This window comes from Protopterus annectens, chromosome 5.part0 (genome assembly GCF_019279795.1).
Source record: "Protopterus annectens isolate FY-2018-M chromosome 5.part0, PAN1.0, whole genome shotgun sequence".
Taxonomy (NCBI): Eukaryota; Metazoa; Chordata; order Ceratodontiformes; family Protopteridae; genus Protopterus; species Protopterus annectens.
Genome location: NC_056735.1, coordinates 382,943,866 through 382,963,747, shown reverse-complemented (window position 1 = coordinate 382,963,747; position 19,882 = coordinate 382,943,866). Strand labels below are relative to the sequence as shown.

The 19,882-nt window shown below is 38.8% G+C and overlaps 1 protein-coding gene across 1 annotated transcript in view; it reads left to right on the top strand.

Annotated features, from left to right (window-relative positions):
• ATP1B1 (ATPase Na+/K+ transporting subunit beta 1) overlaps positions 1-19,882 on the top strand; it is a 367,918-nt gene that overhangs the window by 9,478 nt on the left and 338,558 nt on the right. Inside the window, exon 2 of the mRNA XM_044072355.1 lies at positions 17,295-17,423. Coding sequence (XP_043928290.1) covers positions 17,295-17,423 — 129 coding nt within the window. The remainder of the gene's footprint in view (positions 1-17,294; positions 17,424-19,882) is intronic.

Genomic DNA, 19,882 nt, shown 5'->3' with positions numbered 1-19,882 from the left:
GTTCCCCTGATATTGTGCATTCCATTTTAATTATCATCCAAACAACAAAAGTGTTTTTCCAACCCTCAAAGTTAAGTATACCAACCCACTCACACCACTTCCAAGAAGAGAACCTGGCCTCCTCCTTACAATGCACACACATCAGCATCAGCAATGCCAAAAATAAATTAATGCATAAGTAAAACATACCCAGCATAACAAATCATCCCATCCATGAGCACATAACAATAAACCCCTTCCCTCCAAAACAAAAGAATTAAAAAAAAAAACCTACAATTTGGTCTTACTGCCAATCGCACGTACTGACATTCTTTGTTATTCCTTTTGGCAATGTTACAACATTCATAAAACTTTGTCATTATTTCATTCAACAAAACAAAACAGTCTGTGGATATCTGAAACTTTTGCTGTGTGTTGGTGTAATACATCGTTTAGAAGATGGCTAATGTCTCACTGCCTAGAAAGTCCTTTATGTACTGGTTCAGTGGAAATTTTAATTCTTGCTTAGTTGTTTCATTAAAATACATTTACATTTTTCACAATCCCCTTTCTTTTATTGAGCCTGGTTTAATACAGACTGGTGTACAAGTATGCACATTTTGCCTTTATTTAAATGAAAATGTAACTGTATGTTTAATGCCAAAGCTGCTGTTTTGAAATGGTAGTCTTCACTGCCTCTAGATTTATAGCTCACTACAACCTTTCCCTTCCAGTCTTTAATCTTGTGACAGAAAAGGCCTATTTTTGGTTAGAAAACTATGATACAGTAGTTTTTGTGGGAGGCAGGTAGAGATAAAGGTGACATGTCTCTGAAAGACTGATTTTTTTTTATTCTTTTTGCGTAATGTGAGATTGCAAGTTCTCTTGAGTTCCAGTCCTTTGGATGAGATGTTAAATTGAGGCCTCATTTGCCTGAGTAGGTGGTGTCTCAAGTGTCTCAAATGAATGTAAAAGATCCCACTGCCTTTCCAAAAAGAGTAATGGAAGTTCCCTGATACCCTGACCAAATGTCATCTAGCCAGTATGAATAACACCTTATATCTTTCCCAAAAAGGGTGCAGTCTAGTGGAGTTAAGCTGGTCAACAAAGGATAAATAATTTGGGCTTCACAGTCACATTCTTGTTACGTTCATTATTGTGTGAAATTCTAGCCGTTGTGGTTTGATTTATAATTGTTTCGGTGCCTTACAATGCTAAGGATCTAGTCAGGATATCAGTCTCTGTTTTGTTATGGTGATCACTTATCCAGTAGGTAATTCTTTTTTTTACTATATTTACTTTGTCTTTTCCTTAATTTAATATAACAGTTTGCCTTTTACAGCATGTTAATAGAAATTGTTTCTTCCCACACAAAACCCAGTTAAAAGATTCTGATTTAAATAGTATTGGAAGGGTAACAATTTGTTGTACTGATTTGAGTGGAGACGGGTGCCTTTTGTTTTGATAAAAGCTGTTGCTGTGTGACACATTGGCAAAGGACAGCTTGGAAAAGCTGCAGTGCAGCTAGCCGGATTGTCATTACTTTGATACCAGTCTACCTCCCTCCTTAACACATTGTTATAAACAAAACATGGTGAAGCATACTTTACATCCATGTGTAGTATAGTCTCACCTTACACAATAGGAGTAAAGGATCATCTTGTATATTGCATTACTGAATCCATGCAGCAGTCCAATCACAGGTGATGAGATTACAATTTGGAATTGTGTAAAAGGCTGAGTGTTTTTTTTTTTTGTAGCTTGAGTTAACAAATTCACTTTTTTAACCAGAGCAGTGCATACTTTGATTAGAGGGGACTGGAACTCAAGTTTCTACCTGAGGACTTGCAGTCCAACATCAGGCATTTGGACCTTGAGATAATTTCACAACTACTTAATTTGCATAATATCACTGGCTACAGATGTTTTAAAGCTATTAAATCCAAAGGTTTTTGTAGCCTCACCTTTGCCATGAAAAATGTTTAGTATTTGTTAAACGCAGTTAACTGTAGCGTAAGATATTTTTATGCACTCTGCAAAGATTGACACTGATTAATTTATTCAAACCAGAAAAAACAGTGAACACGAACCAGGAATCACAAGAATGGGTGACAGCAACTCCAATACAACAGCTATTTCTCAGAATAATTTAAAACACTCTGATGTCACCCTATAAATACACACAAATTTATAGGGTGACATCACAGTGTTTTAAATTATTCTGAAGAAGTCTGTGATAGAGGAACGCTTTCGTCTTCCTCTTATCTCAACCATAACTGTTGTGTTGGAGTTGCTGTCACTCATTCTTGTGATTCTTGATTAATTTATTCTTTGAATGGTAAGTTTGCAGATCATTATATTTCAGTCTCTGCACAAGCCCAGCTGCAAACTTGGACATAACATTATTATACAGGTAGACTAGCAAACAGAGTACAGGAAAATAATCTGTACAGTTCTGCCCAGGTGTGATTTATGTGTCGAAGTACAGCAAAATGCATCAACATGAGTTGGTGACAAAATGGCAACAGCTAGTCTAGTATTTCATCACCTTTGCAACAGAAAGATTTTGAGATGCACTTGTGCCCAGTTGGATTTTCCTGGTAAACAAATGTCAGTATGAAATAGGATTTGCCTACAGGTCAATGCACTCTTACTGTTCTCTGCCTCTTCAAATCTTGCTGCACCCTTGGGGTGGGGGGGGGGGTAAACTGCCCATACCATGGGGACAGTGCTAGAAAAAGCTTTTTTACTATATTCCCAGAGTTCTGAACCCTAGTCTGGAATTACAAAGAGAAATTCTTCCAGCATGGCAGATGTCTCAGACCTGATTCTGGAATATTCATGTTGGCTCTAAAAGGTAATTTCCTGCATGTGAATATCTAGGAATTAAGGTATAATACCCTAAGCTTTATCTCTTACTTTAGCTCAGAACCCAGTAGCATTCTTGATTCTAATTTCTGAGATTGCAAACTATACAGATAAAAAACACATCTTTCTGGATTGAAAGCAACATCTTACACTAAGTACCATTTCGAAAAAGTGTATTCTGATTCAGACATAATAGTCTTAGGCAGCAGGCTGGTTGTGCTAGGAAAAAATAGGCAGACGATTAAGAGAAGAGGTCATTTTTTAAAAGTAATTGCCATATATAGGGAGGTGTCAGCCACAGTGGTGCAACGGTTAGCATTGTGGTCACATAGCAAGAGGTTCCCTGGTTTGATTCTCACCTTTAGCACCTTCTGTGTGGAGTCTGCATGTCCTCCCTGCAGTCAGGTGAGTTTTAAAGATATGCAGGTAGGTGTGTGTGTGTGTGTGTGTGTGTGTGTGTGTGTGTGTGTGTGTGTGTGTGTGTGTGTGTGTGTGTGTGTGTGTGTGTGTGTGCACCTTCTGTGAAGATTGGGTGCCAGGCTGGCAACTCGACACCATAAAAACTTTACTCCCAATCTGTAGACTTGGCAACCCAACCCCATAACAGGAGAAGCCGAACGACATTGCATTGCTTGTCACATATAGGGAGGTAGCTAACATGGTCAAAAATATATATGGCTTACATGCGTATTGTTGAATGTCTTGTTTGGTTGACTAGTGTCTTGGGTGGTACTTTATGATGAACATATGGATAGCTGATCATTCAAAATGTCAAGGTATGTTTTATTGAGGCAGGTGAGTGGAGTTTTGAGGGAGTAAGAGAGAGAGAGTGTGTGTGTGTGTGTGTGTGTGTGTGTGTGTGTGTGTGTGTGTGTGTGTGTGTGTGTGTGTGCGCACTTGTGCGTGTGTGTGTGTTTTAGGGTTATGGTTGGGGTTAGATAAGGGGATAGATGTAGTCTTCCACTGTATTGTGTGTGTGTTGTCCTGCACCTCTTTAGTAATGGGTGCCTAACTCTAATCCTACACCTTGCCTTAAAAAACCTTCCCATAACATTGGCACTATTCAGACAAATGTGAGGCTAGTGTTATGGGGGGTAGTGTGAAGATCAGAAGTGGAAATAGTTTTCCTTTCTTGATCTTTTTGTAAGTTTGATTTTATGTAATTTCGAACTTGATGACTATATGATACATTCAACATTTAAGTAAGTTTGATCATTAATCAGGGAACCACATCCACGTGTAATTTTTTATGTAGTATATATTTATGTATGTCTTTGTATAAGTAATAAGTATAGTAGTGCATGTGCTGGTGTGTGTATAAGTTACAAAGTACTAACCATCAGACAGAATTTTCTATACAAACTGTCAAGAACATTGTCTGATGTTTACTCAGAAAATGGAGTACTTTGCCTGAGGAGTAAATAAATTTAATGAAGATTGCAACAAAATGTATGTTATGGATACAGAATAACCTGTTCTGCAACAAACAGAAGTCCTTGCTTTGATGTTACTTTAATGGAAACCCTTGTCTAGAAGAAATTTGAGAATTATAACTTAGTATTTCTCAGTCTGAAGTTACCGTCAGCAAAAATGGCACTTGTAATTCTGACTGACTTAATATAGAAAATGACAGAATGACTTGTACTACTCTGAAATCTGGGTTTTTATAAAACAGAGCAGGAAATGTGGTATATCATAGTATGAGTTTTATTTGGCGGTAGAATGTTCTTATCCTAAGTTACTTCATTAATGTACTTCTTTTTTTCCTTTTCTTAGAACTTGGAAGGCTTGGCTATATCAAAAGTTTCTTTTTGACTTACTGTTAAACTCAGAACACTGCAGTTGTTGTTTTGTCAGTACTGACACCTCAGTCTAGTGTTTTTAACGGTTTTGGTCCTAAGTGACAGGTTTGTAGTTGTGCTGACTGTAGACAAAATAAACATACTTGACAGATCCTGCACTGTTTATTGGGGATGTCTGCTGTTTTGTCAAGTCATGTTCACTTCAGGCTGTCCATTTTTTATGTTTTTGCTGTGGTCAAGGTGTATTATCTTTTTGACACCCCTGTATTGTTTTGTAAGTTTACGAAAGTGGCCTCTAGCATGCCTTGGAAAGTACAGTTTTGTACCTACCATAAATGTAGATGTCCGAACTGGATAGCATCTGCAGTCATAACAACTGGGTGGTCCTGTCGTCAGGCAGCCCTTCGGTCGGCCGGATTCCAAAGTCCGGGTCCGGCTTCGGCTGATGTCGCACTTCACCCGACGTCATCTCTGCTGGTCTTCGGGTATAAAGGCATCAGCCGACGCCATTTTCTTCAGTGTTTCTTGCCCCAGATGCCAGTTGCCCTCTTGGAAGGCTACATTTTGGGTAAAAATGCCAGTGTTCCCCAAAGGATAGAAGGCAAACACAAAAAATAAGCATGTATGTACATATATACAAACAAATACACCATAAAAGACTCTCCCCACCAGCTAGCTATTAGGAGGGCAAATACCTAGGAGTACCACAGAGGGGAAGGAGGGAGGGGAATCCTGACTGCAGATGCTATCCAGTTCGGACATCTACATTTATGGTAGGTACAAAACTGTACTATGTCCTTCATGGATGCATCTGCAGTCATAACAACTGGGTAGAATACCATAGCCAACTAGGGGAGGAGGAAGAATAGATTATGGTGTGGTTAGGATCCCTTGCAGTACAGCAGTGGCAAACCCTGCTCGGGATCTGGAATACAGAGGTAAATTATAATGCTTGGCAAATGTATGCACGGAGGTCCAAGTAGCCGCCTCAATAATGTCCTTGGTTGCCACTCCTCGTAAGAAGGCTGTGGTAGTGGCTGTTGCTCTTGTAGAATGAGGTCGTATGTTCTGTGGAATTGGTTTTCCATGGAAGGAGTAACAGAATCGTATGCAATTTCCTATCCATTTGGAGATTGTCTGTTTGGAAATTGCTTTTCCTTCCCTTCCTGTTGCATAGGCTACAAAAGCTGGTCAGTTTTCTGTTACTTTTTGTTCTGTCCAGGTAGTAGCGTAGCTGTCTGTGTACATCCAAGGTATGCAGCATTCTTTCCCTCTGTTTTGTGGGTTGGGAAGAAGGTAGGTAGGTGGATTGCCTGGTTTAAGGACACTCTGGATACCACCTTAGGCATAAATGTAGGATTAGTCCTCATGGACACTCTGTCTTGGTGGAAGATTAGGAAGGGTTGTACTGCCATTAGGGCCTGAAGTTCAGAAACCCTCCTTGCTGAGGTTAATGCCAGTAGGAAAGCAGTTTTCCATGAAAGATGCTGTAGGTCTGCTGTTGCTGCTGGTTCAAAAGGTGCGAGTGTCAACTTTTCTAGCACAAAGTTCAAATCCCAAGCTGGCAATGGTGGTTTCCTAGGAGGTTTTACATTCTTGATCCCTCTGAGGAACTGCCTGAGTAGAGGATGTGAGAAGACAGGTGGATCAAAGCTGTATTCTGCTGAAATAGCTGATGCATGTATCTTGATGGAGGAATAGGACAGGCCTGTATGTAGAAGCTCTGCCAAGTACTCCAGAATGTTAGCCATATCTATATTCGACACATCCTTCCCTCTTTCAGTACTCCAAATGACAAACCTTTTCCATTTCCCTGCATAGTTTCTTCTTGTTGAAGGTCTGCGGGCTTCAAGGATAATGTCTTTAACCCTTTGGGAGAGATCTGGAATAGTTGCTGCTATGTGATGTGCCATGCAGTCAGCTGCAACGTTTTAGGTTTGGATGCATGATGCTGTAGTTGTTCTGAGTTAACATCAAAGGCATCAGGGTATTGACCACATTTTGTCGAGATATGCTCCTCAGCAATGGGTACCAGTGTTGTCTTGGCCAGTTTGGAGCTATCAGGATTATCCTTGGACGTTCCTCCTTGATTTTTAGTAATACCTTGTGTATCAAGGGAAGAGGTGGGAATGCATATGCTGTCAGGCCTTTCCAGCTGAAGGAGAGCGAATCCACTTCGATGCAAGTGGATGGAATGTCCTTGTGCAGAATTTTTGAGCTGGTGGTTGAGAGGGAAGCGAATAGATCTATCTGTGGCATTCCCCATTTCTTTGCGATGGTCTTGAAGATGTCCGGGTGTAGCATCCATTCGTGAGCATCCGAGGTGGTTCTGCTTAACATGTCTGCTAGAGTGTTCTCCTTTCCCGGTACAAACATTGCCTGTAACTGGATGTTGTAGCTGAGTGCCAGGTTCCAAAGGTCCAAAGTCATTCTGCATAGCGGGTATGAATGAGTGCCTCCCTGTTTGTTGATGTACCACATGACTGTGGTGTTGTCTGTCCTTATCATCAAATGGCCTTCTTTGAGAAATGGTCTGAATTTTTGGATTGCCAGTTTTACTGCCAGCATTTCTTTTAGGTTGATGTGCAGGTGAAGCTGGTCCTGCGTCCACAATCCTTGCACGCATTTGTCCAGCATGTGAGCCCCCCATCATAGGTCTGAGGCGTCTGTTGTGATGGTTTGGCTTGCTTGATATTTGTGAAAGGGTAAGCCTGGGTTTGACTGGCATGCTTGAGCCCACCATAGGAACTCCTGTTTTAGGCATGGAATTAGTGGAATTTCTGCTTCTAGGCTGTGCCTGTGTTGGGACCATAAATTCTTTAGGTACCACTGTAGTTTTCTCATATGTAGTCTGGCATGTGGAACCAAGATTATGCATGATGCCATGAAGCCCAAGGCCTGCAGAACTTTTCTTGCTGTTAGTTTGCTGTGGTTTGTTAGTGCCAAGAAGTAAAGAGGAGATCTTTTTGTTTTTCTGCAGTTAGGAATGCCATTTGTTTTACTGTGTCCAATTCCGCGCCCAAGAATGTCCTTGTTTGGGATGGAATCAGCCTTGATTTTTGCAAATTGACTGTGTATCCCAGTGCTTGTAGCAAGTAAATGACCCTTTGTAAATCTGTTGTCAGCTTGCTTTTGTTGTCCCCTTGTAGCAGGCAGTCGTCCAGGTGTGGATAAATTTGGATTCCCTGTAGTCTGCAGTGGGCGATTACTGATGCCAGGCATTTTGTGAATACTCTGGGCAGTAGATAAGCCAAAGGGCAATGCTGAGAATTGATAGTGCTCTGATCCTGCAAGAAATCGGAGGTATCTTCTGCAAATTGGTCGAATGGGGACGTGCAGGTATGCCTCCTTGAGATCTAGAGTTACCAGCCAACACTCCTTGCCCAGCATGGGAAGAAGTTGCTGTAGGGTCAGCATCTTGAATTTTGGGACAATGATGTATGTGTTTAAGGTGGACAGATCGAGAATAGGTCTCCAACTTTTTTCATTTCTTGGAACTAGGAATAGTCTGGAGTAGAATCCTTTGCCTTGTTCTGTTATTGGTACTCTTTCCACAGCTCTCATCTTTGTTAATTGCATTATCTGCTGTAGAGCTTCTGTTTTTTGATTTGGAGGTAGGTTTGGCATTCCTCTTTTGACTGGTATAGTGTGGAAGTGGAACCGGTAACCTTGGTCTATGGTTTGCAAAATCCACTTGTCTTTTGTGATATAGTGCCAGTTCTTTGAAAATAAGGTTAATTTTCCGCCTAAGGGTGCTGCTATTTGTTCCCTGGTAGGCGGAGTTAGAATCAAGTCACTGTGATTGCCCTGTTGTAGTGGTAGTGGCTGTGCCTGTGGCTCTGTTATTACCTTGCCACTGTCGTCCTCTGTAGGCACCCCCTCTAGATTGATTTCTGCCTCTGGAACGTCTATTCCTGCCCCTTTGGGATCTTGTGGAGTCAGGAAAGGACCAATTTTGGCAGGCCAGTTCCTGCTAAACCTTGGGGGCTGAACCTGCAAGAAATCTTTAACCGTTTGTACAGATTTTGCCTTTTCTTCCATTTTCTTCATTACCTGCTGGGCAGGTGTACCAAACAAACTGGTCTTATCCATAGGAGCATCTAATAACTTAGCTTTAACATGATCCGGTAAAACTTGTTCCTTCAACCATGCATGTCTTCTTATCACTGTGCCAGTCATGGCTGATCTAAATGAAGCCTCCAGTGCATCATAGCCACATTTTAAGGAATGGTTACTAACCTGTTGTATGTTATTTACCATTTCTAATAGATTTTTCTTATCTATAGAGTCATCAGAGGATAGCTTTTTAGTTAACTGATCAAGCATAAACTCTTGGTATTGTATCATGTGAAACTGACAGTTTAAAGCTCTAGCTGAGAGAGTAGCAGAGGTGTAAACCTTTTTGCCCCATCTGTCTAAAGACCTGGCTTCCCTTTCAGAAGGAATAGGGTTTTTTGCAGTGGTTGAGGCTACTGCCTTAGGGCCCTGGGATATAGTTTCGGGGTCTGCAAGAGGGGCCTTGTATAGGTGATGATGAGTGTCTGGCACCCTGTAAAATATATCTGGTTTGGCAGGTGCTGGAGGTAAAGAATCTGGTGCAGTGCAAACATCATTAAATGCGTCGTCCACAACAGAGAGGACAGGAGGTATAGCTAAGGGCCTGTGTTGTGGTAGGTGCAGAAAAGTCCTAAGTCTTTTTCTGGAGTCTGAAAAATCCTGTTCCTGCCATTGGAATTGTTCTCTCATGGCATGTAAGGTTTCCCCAAAGGAGAATTCTTCTGGTGGGGAAGCAGCTGGAATGGATTCTTCAGCATCTGAGTCCTCAAAATTGGAGAAAGGAGCCTCTGGCTGGTCTGTAATATCTGAGTCTTCCGCAGAATCATCCGAGGACACAGGCTCGAGGGGCTCTGCTCTAGGTCTCTTTTCTGGGGGCTGAGAGGCCCTGTCTGGGTGAGATTGAGATCCCTAATTAAGGATATTAAATCTTCTGCCAGAGTAAGCATTTGTGAACTAGAAGTGGGCCTGGTTGAGGGGGGTTTAACAGGCACTGACTTAGTAGATTTGGCTGCTTTAGCCCTGGCGAAGGCCTTAATAGACATGGCTGCAGGAGGCCTAGCAGCACCACGTGCTGGGGTAGAGACATCCAAAGGGATGGTGTCTGATAAGTCACTAGTAACCACTGTAGTAGGTAAAATTTCTGAGGCCGATTCAAGTAAGGTAACCGGAACCTCAGTAGGAGTCATTGATTCGGCTGTACTCTGATCAGTTTTCTCGGTTTCGGCCGAAACCGAGACACTCATGATTTGCTTAACCATGGTTTCGGCGAAACCGCGGACCGCGAGTGTCGGTCTTTTCTTTGCGTTTTTAACAATTTGGGTAGTCGGAGGATCCGACGGCATAATGTACGCAAATTCAGAGCCGAAAAACTGTTCAGCAAACTCCGACCGACGTCTAAGCGTTCGTCGGTTGAAAGAAGCACAGGCCGAACAGGCTGCTACATCGTGGTCTGGGCCTAAACAAGGCAAACAGTAAGAGTGGAAATCTTTATGAGGTATTTGTTTCCCACAAGTTAAACAGTTATTGACTTTTTCTGACATCGGCTGAGGCAAGAAAGAGTCCCCAACGGGGTACTTAGCTTTCAGAAGTCTTCGAAGGAGTATTCGGTAGTAGTAATCTCTGGATCTGACCGACCGGCACTTGCGAACAGCTTCTGCTTCGGGCGCCACGCGGCAAGAAAGACTGGAGAAAATGGTGTCGGCTGATGCCTTTATACCCGAAGACCAGCAGAGATGACGTCGGGTGAAGTGCGACATCAGCCGAAGCCGGACCCGGACTTTGGAATCCGGCCGACCGAAGGGCTGCCTGACGACAGGACAACCCAGTTGTTATGACTGCAGATGCATCCATGAAGGACATCTGGTGTTCTCCACACCATTTCTAAAGGAGTTCCTTGCTTTTTGCTCAGCATTTCTGTGCACTAAATAGTGTCTGTCCAGTCTTTGTTTTAGGTTTGTGCTGTAGTGATAAGGTGAAGTATAACAATACCAGCTAGGTCCTCCCTACCGCCACCTTCACAAGGGTGATGCAAGAAGTGAGAAACTCCAAAATGTCACAGCAGACCAGGTTTTAAGATGCTGTCATTTGTGTGATTTATGTATGATTGAATGAATGTGATGGGATCTAACCACTCCCATATGTGCTCTATGCTTTACTGCTCCAGCTACTACTACTGCATTTGGCAGGCTATCTGAGTTGTTGAGTCCCCCCCAATCTTGGTATCTTTCTTGATTTACATAAGGAATGGCATTAAGATCTGTTCTGTGTTTCAAGATCGATACAACTAGAGAAAGGATATGTAACCACTGATGGACTCCTCTTAATATTCTGCAAGAATGCCACTTGAAAAATGGAAAACTGTTCTATTTTGTGGAACTTCAAAAGTATGCACAGATTATGTACAGTGTGGCAAGTGGAACACCAGATGGTCGTGAGATGAATTTGAATGTTTTAGTTAAATCAGCTGAAACTACCCCAGTGAAATGTGTCTGGGAGACCTTTTGCTTTGGCAGGTGGGACTAAATGAGGTTTTTATGTGGAACCAAATGTAGACTAAATAAACCAGAAAAGGCAGGTGACTTCAACAGGCCTAGAACTACCACATTCAAGTACTTTGTGTAATTAATACCAGGACTCTGGGTGAGTCAGTAAAATGTCTGACAGCTAATGAAACTTGCCTAAATGCACTGAAATGACCCAAGGAAGCAATGATAAACCAGTATTTTGCTCTTCCCCTGCAAAATATTCTGATTCCTTCTCTAACCCCCTCTGGGGTAATGGTGAATTTAGTCTGAAGATATCTGTCACTGTATCTGAAGAGGTATATGCTCAGGAGATGAATTTGTTGCTTCCTGAATTTAAAATAATATGTTAATTTGCCTGCTGTCAAAATAGACTGTACAACTGGTTTTGTGTGTATATAAAAGTTTTTTTGGAAGATTTATATATTACGTAGGATGCTATGACTATCCCTGCAGCCAAACACAGTTAGCTCTTTAATTCATACATCATTCCTCTGTTTAAACAATTTTGAGAGGCTGCTAATGCCATGGTGGCATTGCCTTGAAACCTTAAAGTAATGAATGTGTACAGTATTGGTCTGTCTTTGATAAACCATCACCCCATCACAATACTTCTCTAGTATTATAATTTTCTTTCTTATCTATGAATCGTTTGTCTTGCAGTGGTCATGGTGTGGTATTCTCCAGTGTTGGACTACTAGAAAACAGTAAGGGGAGTGTAGTCTCAGTATGGATTCCTCCTTGGATGAGCCTTCCAGACCTGTGGAGATGATTCATTGTGTGATTTGACTGAGGAAGTTGGAAAGGCTGGAGTCCTTGCAGATAATATGGCAGTTGTTATCCGTGATGGTCTGTTTACAAAGCACAGCAGAAACTACCAATGTTACAGTACTCTGAGCTACAGAGAGCACACTGTTTCCTTTAAAAGTCAAGTATTTCCTTTACTCCATGGTAGCATGATTTCAGAATTAGTACACTGGCTGAGCCCCTCTACATAAAGGTGTGTGGCCCTCAGACCCACAAAATGCTAATTTTAAGGTTATACTCCCCTGGAATAAAAGGGTTACTCAGTTTTGATAGAAAGCCAATTCCCACAAAGTTCCCCATTTGCACTAGAGTCCAAAGATGAAAATAAACATATTCCATAGTATGCTATACCTAGTTTATTTGGTATTTGCCTAGTTTTCAGTCTGTAACTTTGTTAAGGTTTCTGTCTTAAACAGAGATTACATGGTACTTGAAGAACTGAAATTCTTTGCCCCCTCCCCCCAGCTTTCAGGGGCTATAGTCATTTTTTATCTCAGCCCAAACCAATCTATGCCCTTTGCTTTTTTAGGGTTTTGTACTGGGGCCTTATAAAGGTGCTTCTGTTAGATACCATAAAGTCTTTCTCCTTCACATATCACCCCCCCACACACACACACACACGCGCACAATCACACAAACATTGTCCTCTGTATATGAGTGTGCCATTGCATTTTGGTTAAAACTACTCTGGGAGTATAGTGATCTCTGGTCTTTCTTGTTAGTCATTATTTCTTGACATTCATTTTATTGATGCAGTTTTCTGTCTGTTCAGATCTGGGCCAACATTGCAGCCTGCTTATTAGACACAACAAACATGAGGGCTTCACCACCACAGAATGTAATATACTTCCAGTTACTGGAATAGCTACTGTAGGGTGAAGGGGGCAGCTGCCAGAGTGCAAAGTACTAGAGGGTGTGATTAGCAGATGCCAGTCAGTCTTCACTGCAGTGCATTACCATCATTCTAATGCCAGTATTGGATTTGCAATCCGAACTGAAGCACTCAGTGCACTGAGTGTAAAATAACCGTAACAACTGCTTGCAACATTTGAGCAAGCAGTTTGCTCCAGTTTAAAAGGAAAGACCATTTTTGGAGGGGCACTAAAATAGCCAAGTACACCTCTCACGTCTGTTGGGTGAGTAGTGATATTGAATAGTTGTGGAGGAAATAATAATATAATCAAATAATAAATCCTTAATAAAAGTCTCCACTGCTAATAATCAGGCCGGGGAATCTCTTTTCTCCAACTGTATATCTAAAGTCTGGAATACTGTACCTTATAATATAATATCTACCTCAAATCCACTGCAGTTTAAAACTTTACAAAAACCCACCTAACCAACAACTGGATATGTCCATGTAGGGCTCCTGATTAATCCAGTATGTTTTCCATGCTAGGGTTTCTGATTAATCCAGTATGTTTTCCTAAGCTGAATTTAGATGCAAGTCTTTCTTAATAGTCATACAGAAAATGTATTACACAAATAATACCTTCTGTTACAATTGAGTAGTATAATTCTAATTACACTGTGTCCTATACTCTAGAATTTTAAACTTGTCTTCTATCACAATTTATGTTTCTAATTACACAAAGTGTCCTATATTCTAGATTTCTAGTTATGCCTCACTGTTAAGATTATATTCTGTTGTACATTTGGCTGTACTGATCTGCTATACTTGTATGTATTGTTTGTTGAATGCATTATTTCTTAACTGGAGCTTTTCTCCCCGGGCCTCCACTGAAAAAGGACTTGCGTCCAGTCGGACTTTCCCAGTTAAATAAATAAAAATAAATATGGCATATTTTCAAAGTCAGATGTTTCAGTGAGCCATGCTGTAGCTCTGTAGCAATGGTTTCTTTGTCATATGTAACCTTTGATTTCACAACAAATTGTCAACCAGTAGTCTAAGGCTGAATATCTGGCTGTGAATATGCTTATATAAAATGTAAAGAACAAACTACTAAAAACAAAAAACAAAAAAAAGCTGAAATCTGTAAACGACCACCACAGTTTATTGAAAATAACATTAGCGCTTTTGTATCCAAGAAGTGAGAGACTTCAGCAGATAAAACAGGTAAAACCACCTTACTTATATATCATAACTGACCCAATCCACAAACCCACTTAATCAACAGTAATTAATCAATTAATCATTTAAAGAAAAAAACATATGAATGTATATATGCAGTATAAAAACACATAATAAATAAAAAAACAAAATATATTATCTAAATTGGGCTTTTAGCTTCAAAAGGCAACCTGTTGTAGCGATTTCATTTAAAGCCGGCTACTCAACAGCATTAAACTACAAAATCCAGTATAATTCACTTTTTTCTAAGTATAAAGACCATGGTCCACCTCTCGTATTATGTTCAACTTGCTCAACTTGCTCAATGACAAACTTAAAATTGTCCTCTATGATGTAAAATGTGTTTAGAGTTGTCATTTTACCTTTTAACATCTCATACTGGTGTTCATACATTCTATCTCTGTCTCCTTTCAGACTTCCCAATATAAAAAGAAGGGCACTTCTGACAGAGCCCCATAAACAATACTGATACGGTTATAATCATATTTTCCTTTTATTCTAAAATGATGTTCATTGATGTCAAAAAATTCTCCAACATCAATAAGCTTACATAATTTACACCTCCCACAATTTGTCATATAATTGCCAAAAATCAGATTTTCCTTTTAATGGATTTTCCAATAATTTTTTTTAAATTAGAACCCCTCTTACAAGTAATAGGTTTATCGCCTACTTTTCTTATAACTATCTTGTCTTCCATTCAGATAGCCCAGTTTTTAAAAATAATTTGTTTCATCAAATTACTGTCAATTTTATAAGTAGTAATAAAGGATAGTTTAAAATTTAGCATTTTTAGCTGTATTATTTGATTCTTGGTCATCTTGATTAGTTCCTACCGAACCCAAGATTGGTAAAAAAAAATAATTATTCCTTTTATTAATAACCTCATCAAATTCTCGACAAATCCTATAGGGTAATCCCTCTTCATAAACTTAAATTTTTATGTATCACATTCATTTAAAAAATCTTCAAAGCATGATGTCATACGCGCTGCTCTAACAAATTGCCCTTTTACCACATATTTCTTCTGGGAAATAGTTTTCAACATTATTCCAGTTCTCATCCTCTTGGAGTAAGTGGGATTCCTATAAATTTTCGAGACAAACTTCCTATTAACTCCTAGGTTATTGATCTTATCTAGGCTAATTTCAAATGAAAACTCAATGCTTTGATCATGCTTTGAAGATTTTTAAAATAAATGTGATGCATTAAAATTTATGTTTATGAAGAGGGGTTACCCTATCTGGTTTGTCGAGAATTTGATGAAGTTGTTAATAAAGAGTAATTATTTTTTTTTACCAATCTTTGGTTCGGGAGGAACTAATCAAGACCAAGAATCAAATAATACAGCTAAAAATGCTAATTTTAAACAATCCATTATTACTACTGATAACATTGATAGTAATTTGATGAAACTAATTATTAAAAACGGTACTATCTTAAATGAAGACAAGATGGTTATAAGAAAAGTAGGCGATTAAACCTATAATTACTTATAAGAGGGATTCTAATTTAAAAAAAAATTATTGGAACACCCATTAAAGGAAAACAGATTTTTGGCAATTATATGAGAAAATGTGGGAGGTGTAAATTATGTAAGCTTATTGATGCTGGAGAATTTTTTGACATCAGTGGCCATCATTTTAGAATAAAAGGAAAATATGATTGTATCAGTATTGGATTTGTTTATGGGACTCTTTGTCAGAAGTGCCCTGCCTTTATAGTGGGAAGTCTGATAGAAGACTTAGAGATAGAATGTATGAGCACCAGTATGAGATGTTAAAAGGTAAAATGAGAAATTCTTTATATAAACATATTTTACATCATAGAGAACATAATTTTAAGTTTATTGTCACTGAACAAGTTGAACATATGAGAGATGGACCATGGTCTTTATACTTACAAAATCCAGTATAATTTACATTTTTCTATTTTAATGCTGTTGTGGAGCCAAGTTTCAATGAAATAGCTATAATAGATTGCCTTTTGAAGCTAAAAGCCCAATTTAGATGATATATTTATTGTATTTTATTTATAATATGATTGTATACTGTATATGTATGTTAATATATTTATTGTCATATTACTCTGTAGTGTCTTGTAGGTGTTTTTTTTTGTTTAATTAATTAGTGTTGATTAAGTGGGTTTGTGGATTGGGTCAGTTATGATATAAAAGTAAGGTGGTTGTTGTATCTGATGAAGTCTCCCACTTCTTTGGAGACGAAAGCGCTTATGTTATGTTATTTTCAATAAACTGTGGTGGTCATTTACAGATTTCAGCTGTTTTCTTTTTGTTTTTTTGTGAATATAATTATACCAAATGGAGGATTACACAGGTAGTGTTGGTCCACTTTACAATTTCGAAATATCAAAATCTCAAGCATCAGTATCCCGACGCTCAGATGCTCGAGATTTTGAAATCTCGAAAGTGTATAATGGAGATCGCCGTACAATGCAGAATGGGAGCTTTCCCATTCTTTACATTGTAGTGCAATCTCAGAGTTGGTATATTTAAGTAGCGGGGGATATGGGGGGTACAGGGGGGCTTGCCTCCCTGGAAAATATGAGTTTGGACTGTTTTGTGTTTTTTTTTTTTTTTTTTTTTCGATTTCAAAATCTCGAGCATCTGAGCATTGGGATTCTGATGCTCAGGATTTTGAACTTTCAAAATTACATGGTGGACCTGTATAAACATACCAAGGAGCTGATCAGCAAAATGCTCAAGAATAGAGTTAGATGTTGCGGTCTGAGTCTGTGTGTCTGTCTTGGAAGAGCAATATCTGTGCAATTTTTTTTTTTGTAAAAAGCTTTCTTCTGAACTCTTCCAAAACTGCTAGCACATGATGAGTGGGTGGGGCAGAACATTTTGCTGAATTGTCAAATATTTTTTAGAATGATTTACTTTGCTTGACTCTGCATAGCATCCTGCCCAAAATGCATATTTTAGAATGTGGGGTTTGTCCATCGCCATGCAAATGTAACACCAGTTATGTTACAGCATAGCAGTTTGTATAATTTACTTTTTATGGTTTGAGTTCATATTTGAAATGTATCTTTTCTCATTCATGAAATTTGGTTAGAGTATATCACTGGCATATTATATTGTATTTAAATAAATGATGTTCAGGTTCTGATTTTTAACAGCTGTTTCTGTTTTTTTCCCCACAGTTAAAATCTTTTTGTTTTATCTAATCTTCTATGGGTGTCTCGCTGGTATTTTCATTGGGACAATCCAAGTAATGCTGCTAACTGTCCCTGATAATGAACCTAAATATCAAGACAGAGTGGCTCCACCAGGTAAATAGAACAATCAGTCACATTTTGCAGCAAAACCCAATGGGAAGAACAAATATACATGCACTGGTTGAGTTTGGCAAATTTTGATTCCAGCCTCTTCATACTTTTGACACAGCAGTGTTTCCAGTCCATGGAGTGTCAACTCATACATATTTATAATTACATATATACACACATACATAATGTAAAGCATCTGAAACTGTACTTTTAGTGCAGATTAACTTGATTTTCACTTCCTATATTATAGCCAATCTGGAAGAGTGTGCATGTCATAGTAAGTTTAATGTTTATATAAAGTGAATGTTTCAGTTAACATACTGAAAGTAACATGCTATGTTATTCATATGATGGAAACTGACATTTAAGCATTGATGTAGATGCTAAAATGGTTTGATTTCTGTCATAGCTCTTTTCTTGTGGTATTGTTGGCCACATCCAGATATCATTGTAGCATGTCTGCTCCTTTCACATAGAGTAATAAAGTCCTGACTATGACCCAGTTGGCCCAAGTTCATTTAGTATCTCTGGTACTTGTTGGAGCTGGTCTTGCAGGGAAGAAGTGAATAATGAGGCTCACATCTGCTCACTGCTCTTTAGGGAGACGGGCATATGCTTATGGACAGATTCTCCACTGTAGAATTCTTGGAGGATATTGGGGATCACAAGAAGATGCTTATTTCAAGGGGTGGCAGGACCAGTTGATGTCACTCAGAGGTGTTGTGTACATCTTAAAGGTCATTTGCATGCCAACTACTTGATAATAATGAGCATGATTCAGGGATTTGGGGCTTAACAAAATGGAAAAAAAAATTAAGTTGCTTCAGTATGGTGGCACCTCTCCCGATGCTGGTATGCTGAACTCTAATCTGCTCAGGGAACAAATGTTCCATAAAGATAAGGGAACAAATGGGCCGGCAGAGTGGTAGTGATCTGATGACCTCAGTGGTCAAAAGTATCATAAAAAAAATAAGTGTAGTGTGTCCTAAACTCAGAATAGTGGTCTGGACTGTAGCAGTTTCCAGCTTTGCATTTAGTTTCAAACTGCTGAGTTGTACACCTTAGTTATACATATGCAAACAAACTAGTAACTGTCCCAGTTGGGTTTTACAGGCTACAGTGTAAGTAATCATAATAGAAGCATTTCTTGTACAAGAGCAGGTAGTATAATATATGCATATTATTTCTGGACATATCTGTAATGGCTGAAATAAAGATGGTGCTACACAAGGTGCATTCTTATCAGAAGCTTTATTCAGACTGTTGTACACTGGATAACCACGTGACACACATAACATACACTGTAATTTAACACTCTTAAAGCTACAACTACTGACTTTAACTATGTATACTACAACACTCTTTCTCTAAAAGAAAAGTTGCAATTAAGTAAGTGTAATGCATTTAGAATTAAATACACCAACTTTAATATACCATAATTGCAGTATGACTAAACTGCTGTCACTTTTTTGATTCTTAAAATGATGTAAAAAACACTGATGTATAAACAGTAGTTCACTATTCAGAAATGGATACATTTAATATCAAAACATTTCATAAACCTGAAATATTACAAATTTGAGTATCTGTACATTACATACAGTTATGTATGTTCATTTGTTTAATCAGTGTCCCATAGCTTTTATTTGGGCACATTTCTCTTTTCTAGAGAATTCACTGGAACTACATTTTTGTTTAGCTGCAATGATTTCTTGGAATTTTCTTAACTTTATAGTAATTTCTCCACTACTTAGGTCTTCCACTATTTCTGATTGTGTTGTATTGTAGCATTTTGTGGTAATGCTTTGATGTTTTGGCATCTCAGACAAACTTCGTAATGTACCCATTTTCTAAATGCTTGCTATTTGATACATATTTGAGGATTTAAACATCTTGCCTACTGTGACCTTTTTTCAGATTGACAGAACCATTGATATGACTCTTTGGTATCCTTTGCGTAATATATATGCATCCATGCTGTGTCTCCTTTTAACCCAAGTAACCTTCTTGCATTTGTACTATAATAATAATAATACTTACTTTGCTTTTCCTTTAGTAATTCATTTACATTCTCTTGATTCTCTGGCTTTGGTCATCCGTGAGCAGCGTCTCCTTTTAACCCAAGTAACCTTCTTGCATTTGTACTATAATAATAATAATACTTACTTTGCTTTTCCTTTAGTAATTCATTTACATTCTCTTGATTCTCTGGCTTTGGTCATCCGTGAGCAGCTATCAGTAATTTTGTTTCAAACTCTGCACTTTAAAATGGTGAATGCTGTACTATCACTGAGCAACTAATGTAACAGTGAAAATTCTTCAGTTTCTCATGATCTTTTTAAAAGGTTGCACCTTTCTCTGTGTTGCTTTGTGTTTATAGATTAGATGTAGGACATCTGAACTCCTCTATCTTTTAAATCAGATCTCTTGATTCATGAACTATGAGACTTTATTGGGTATTT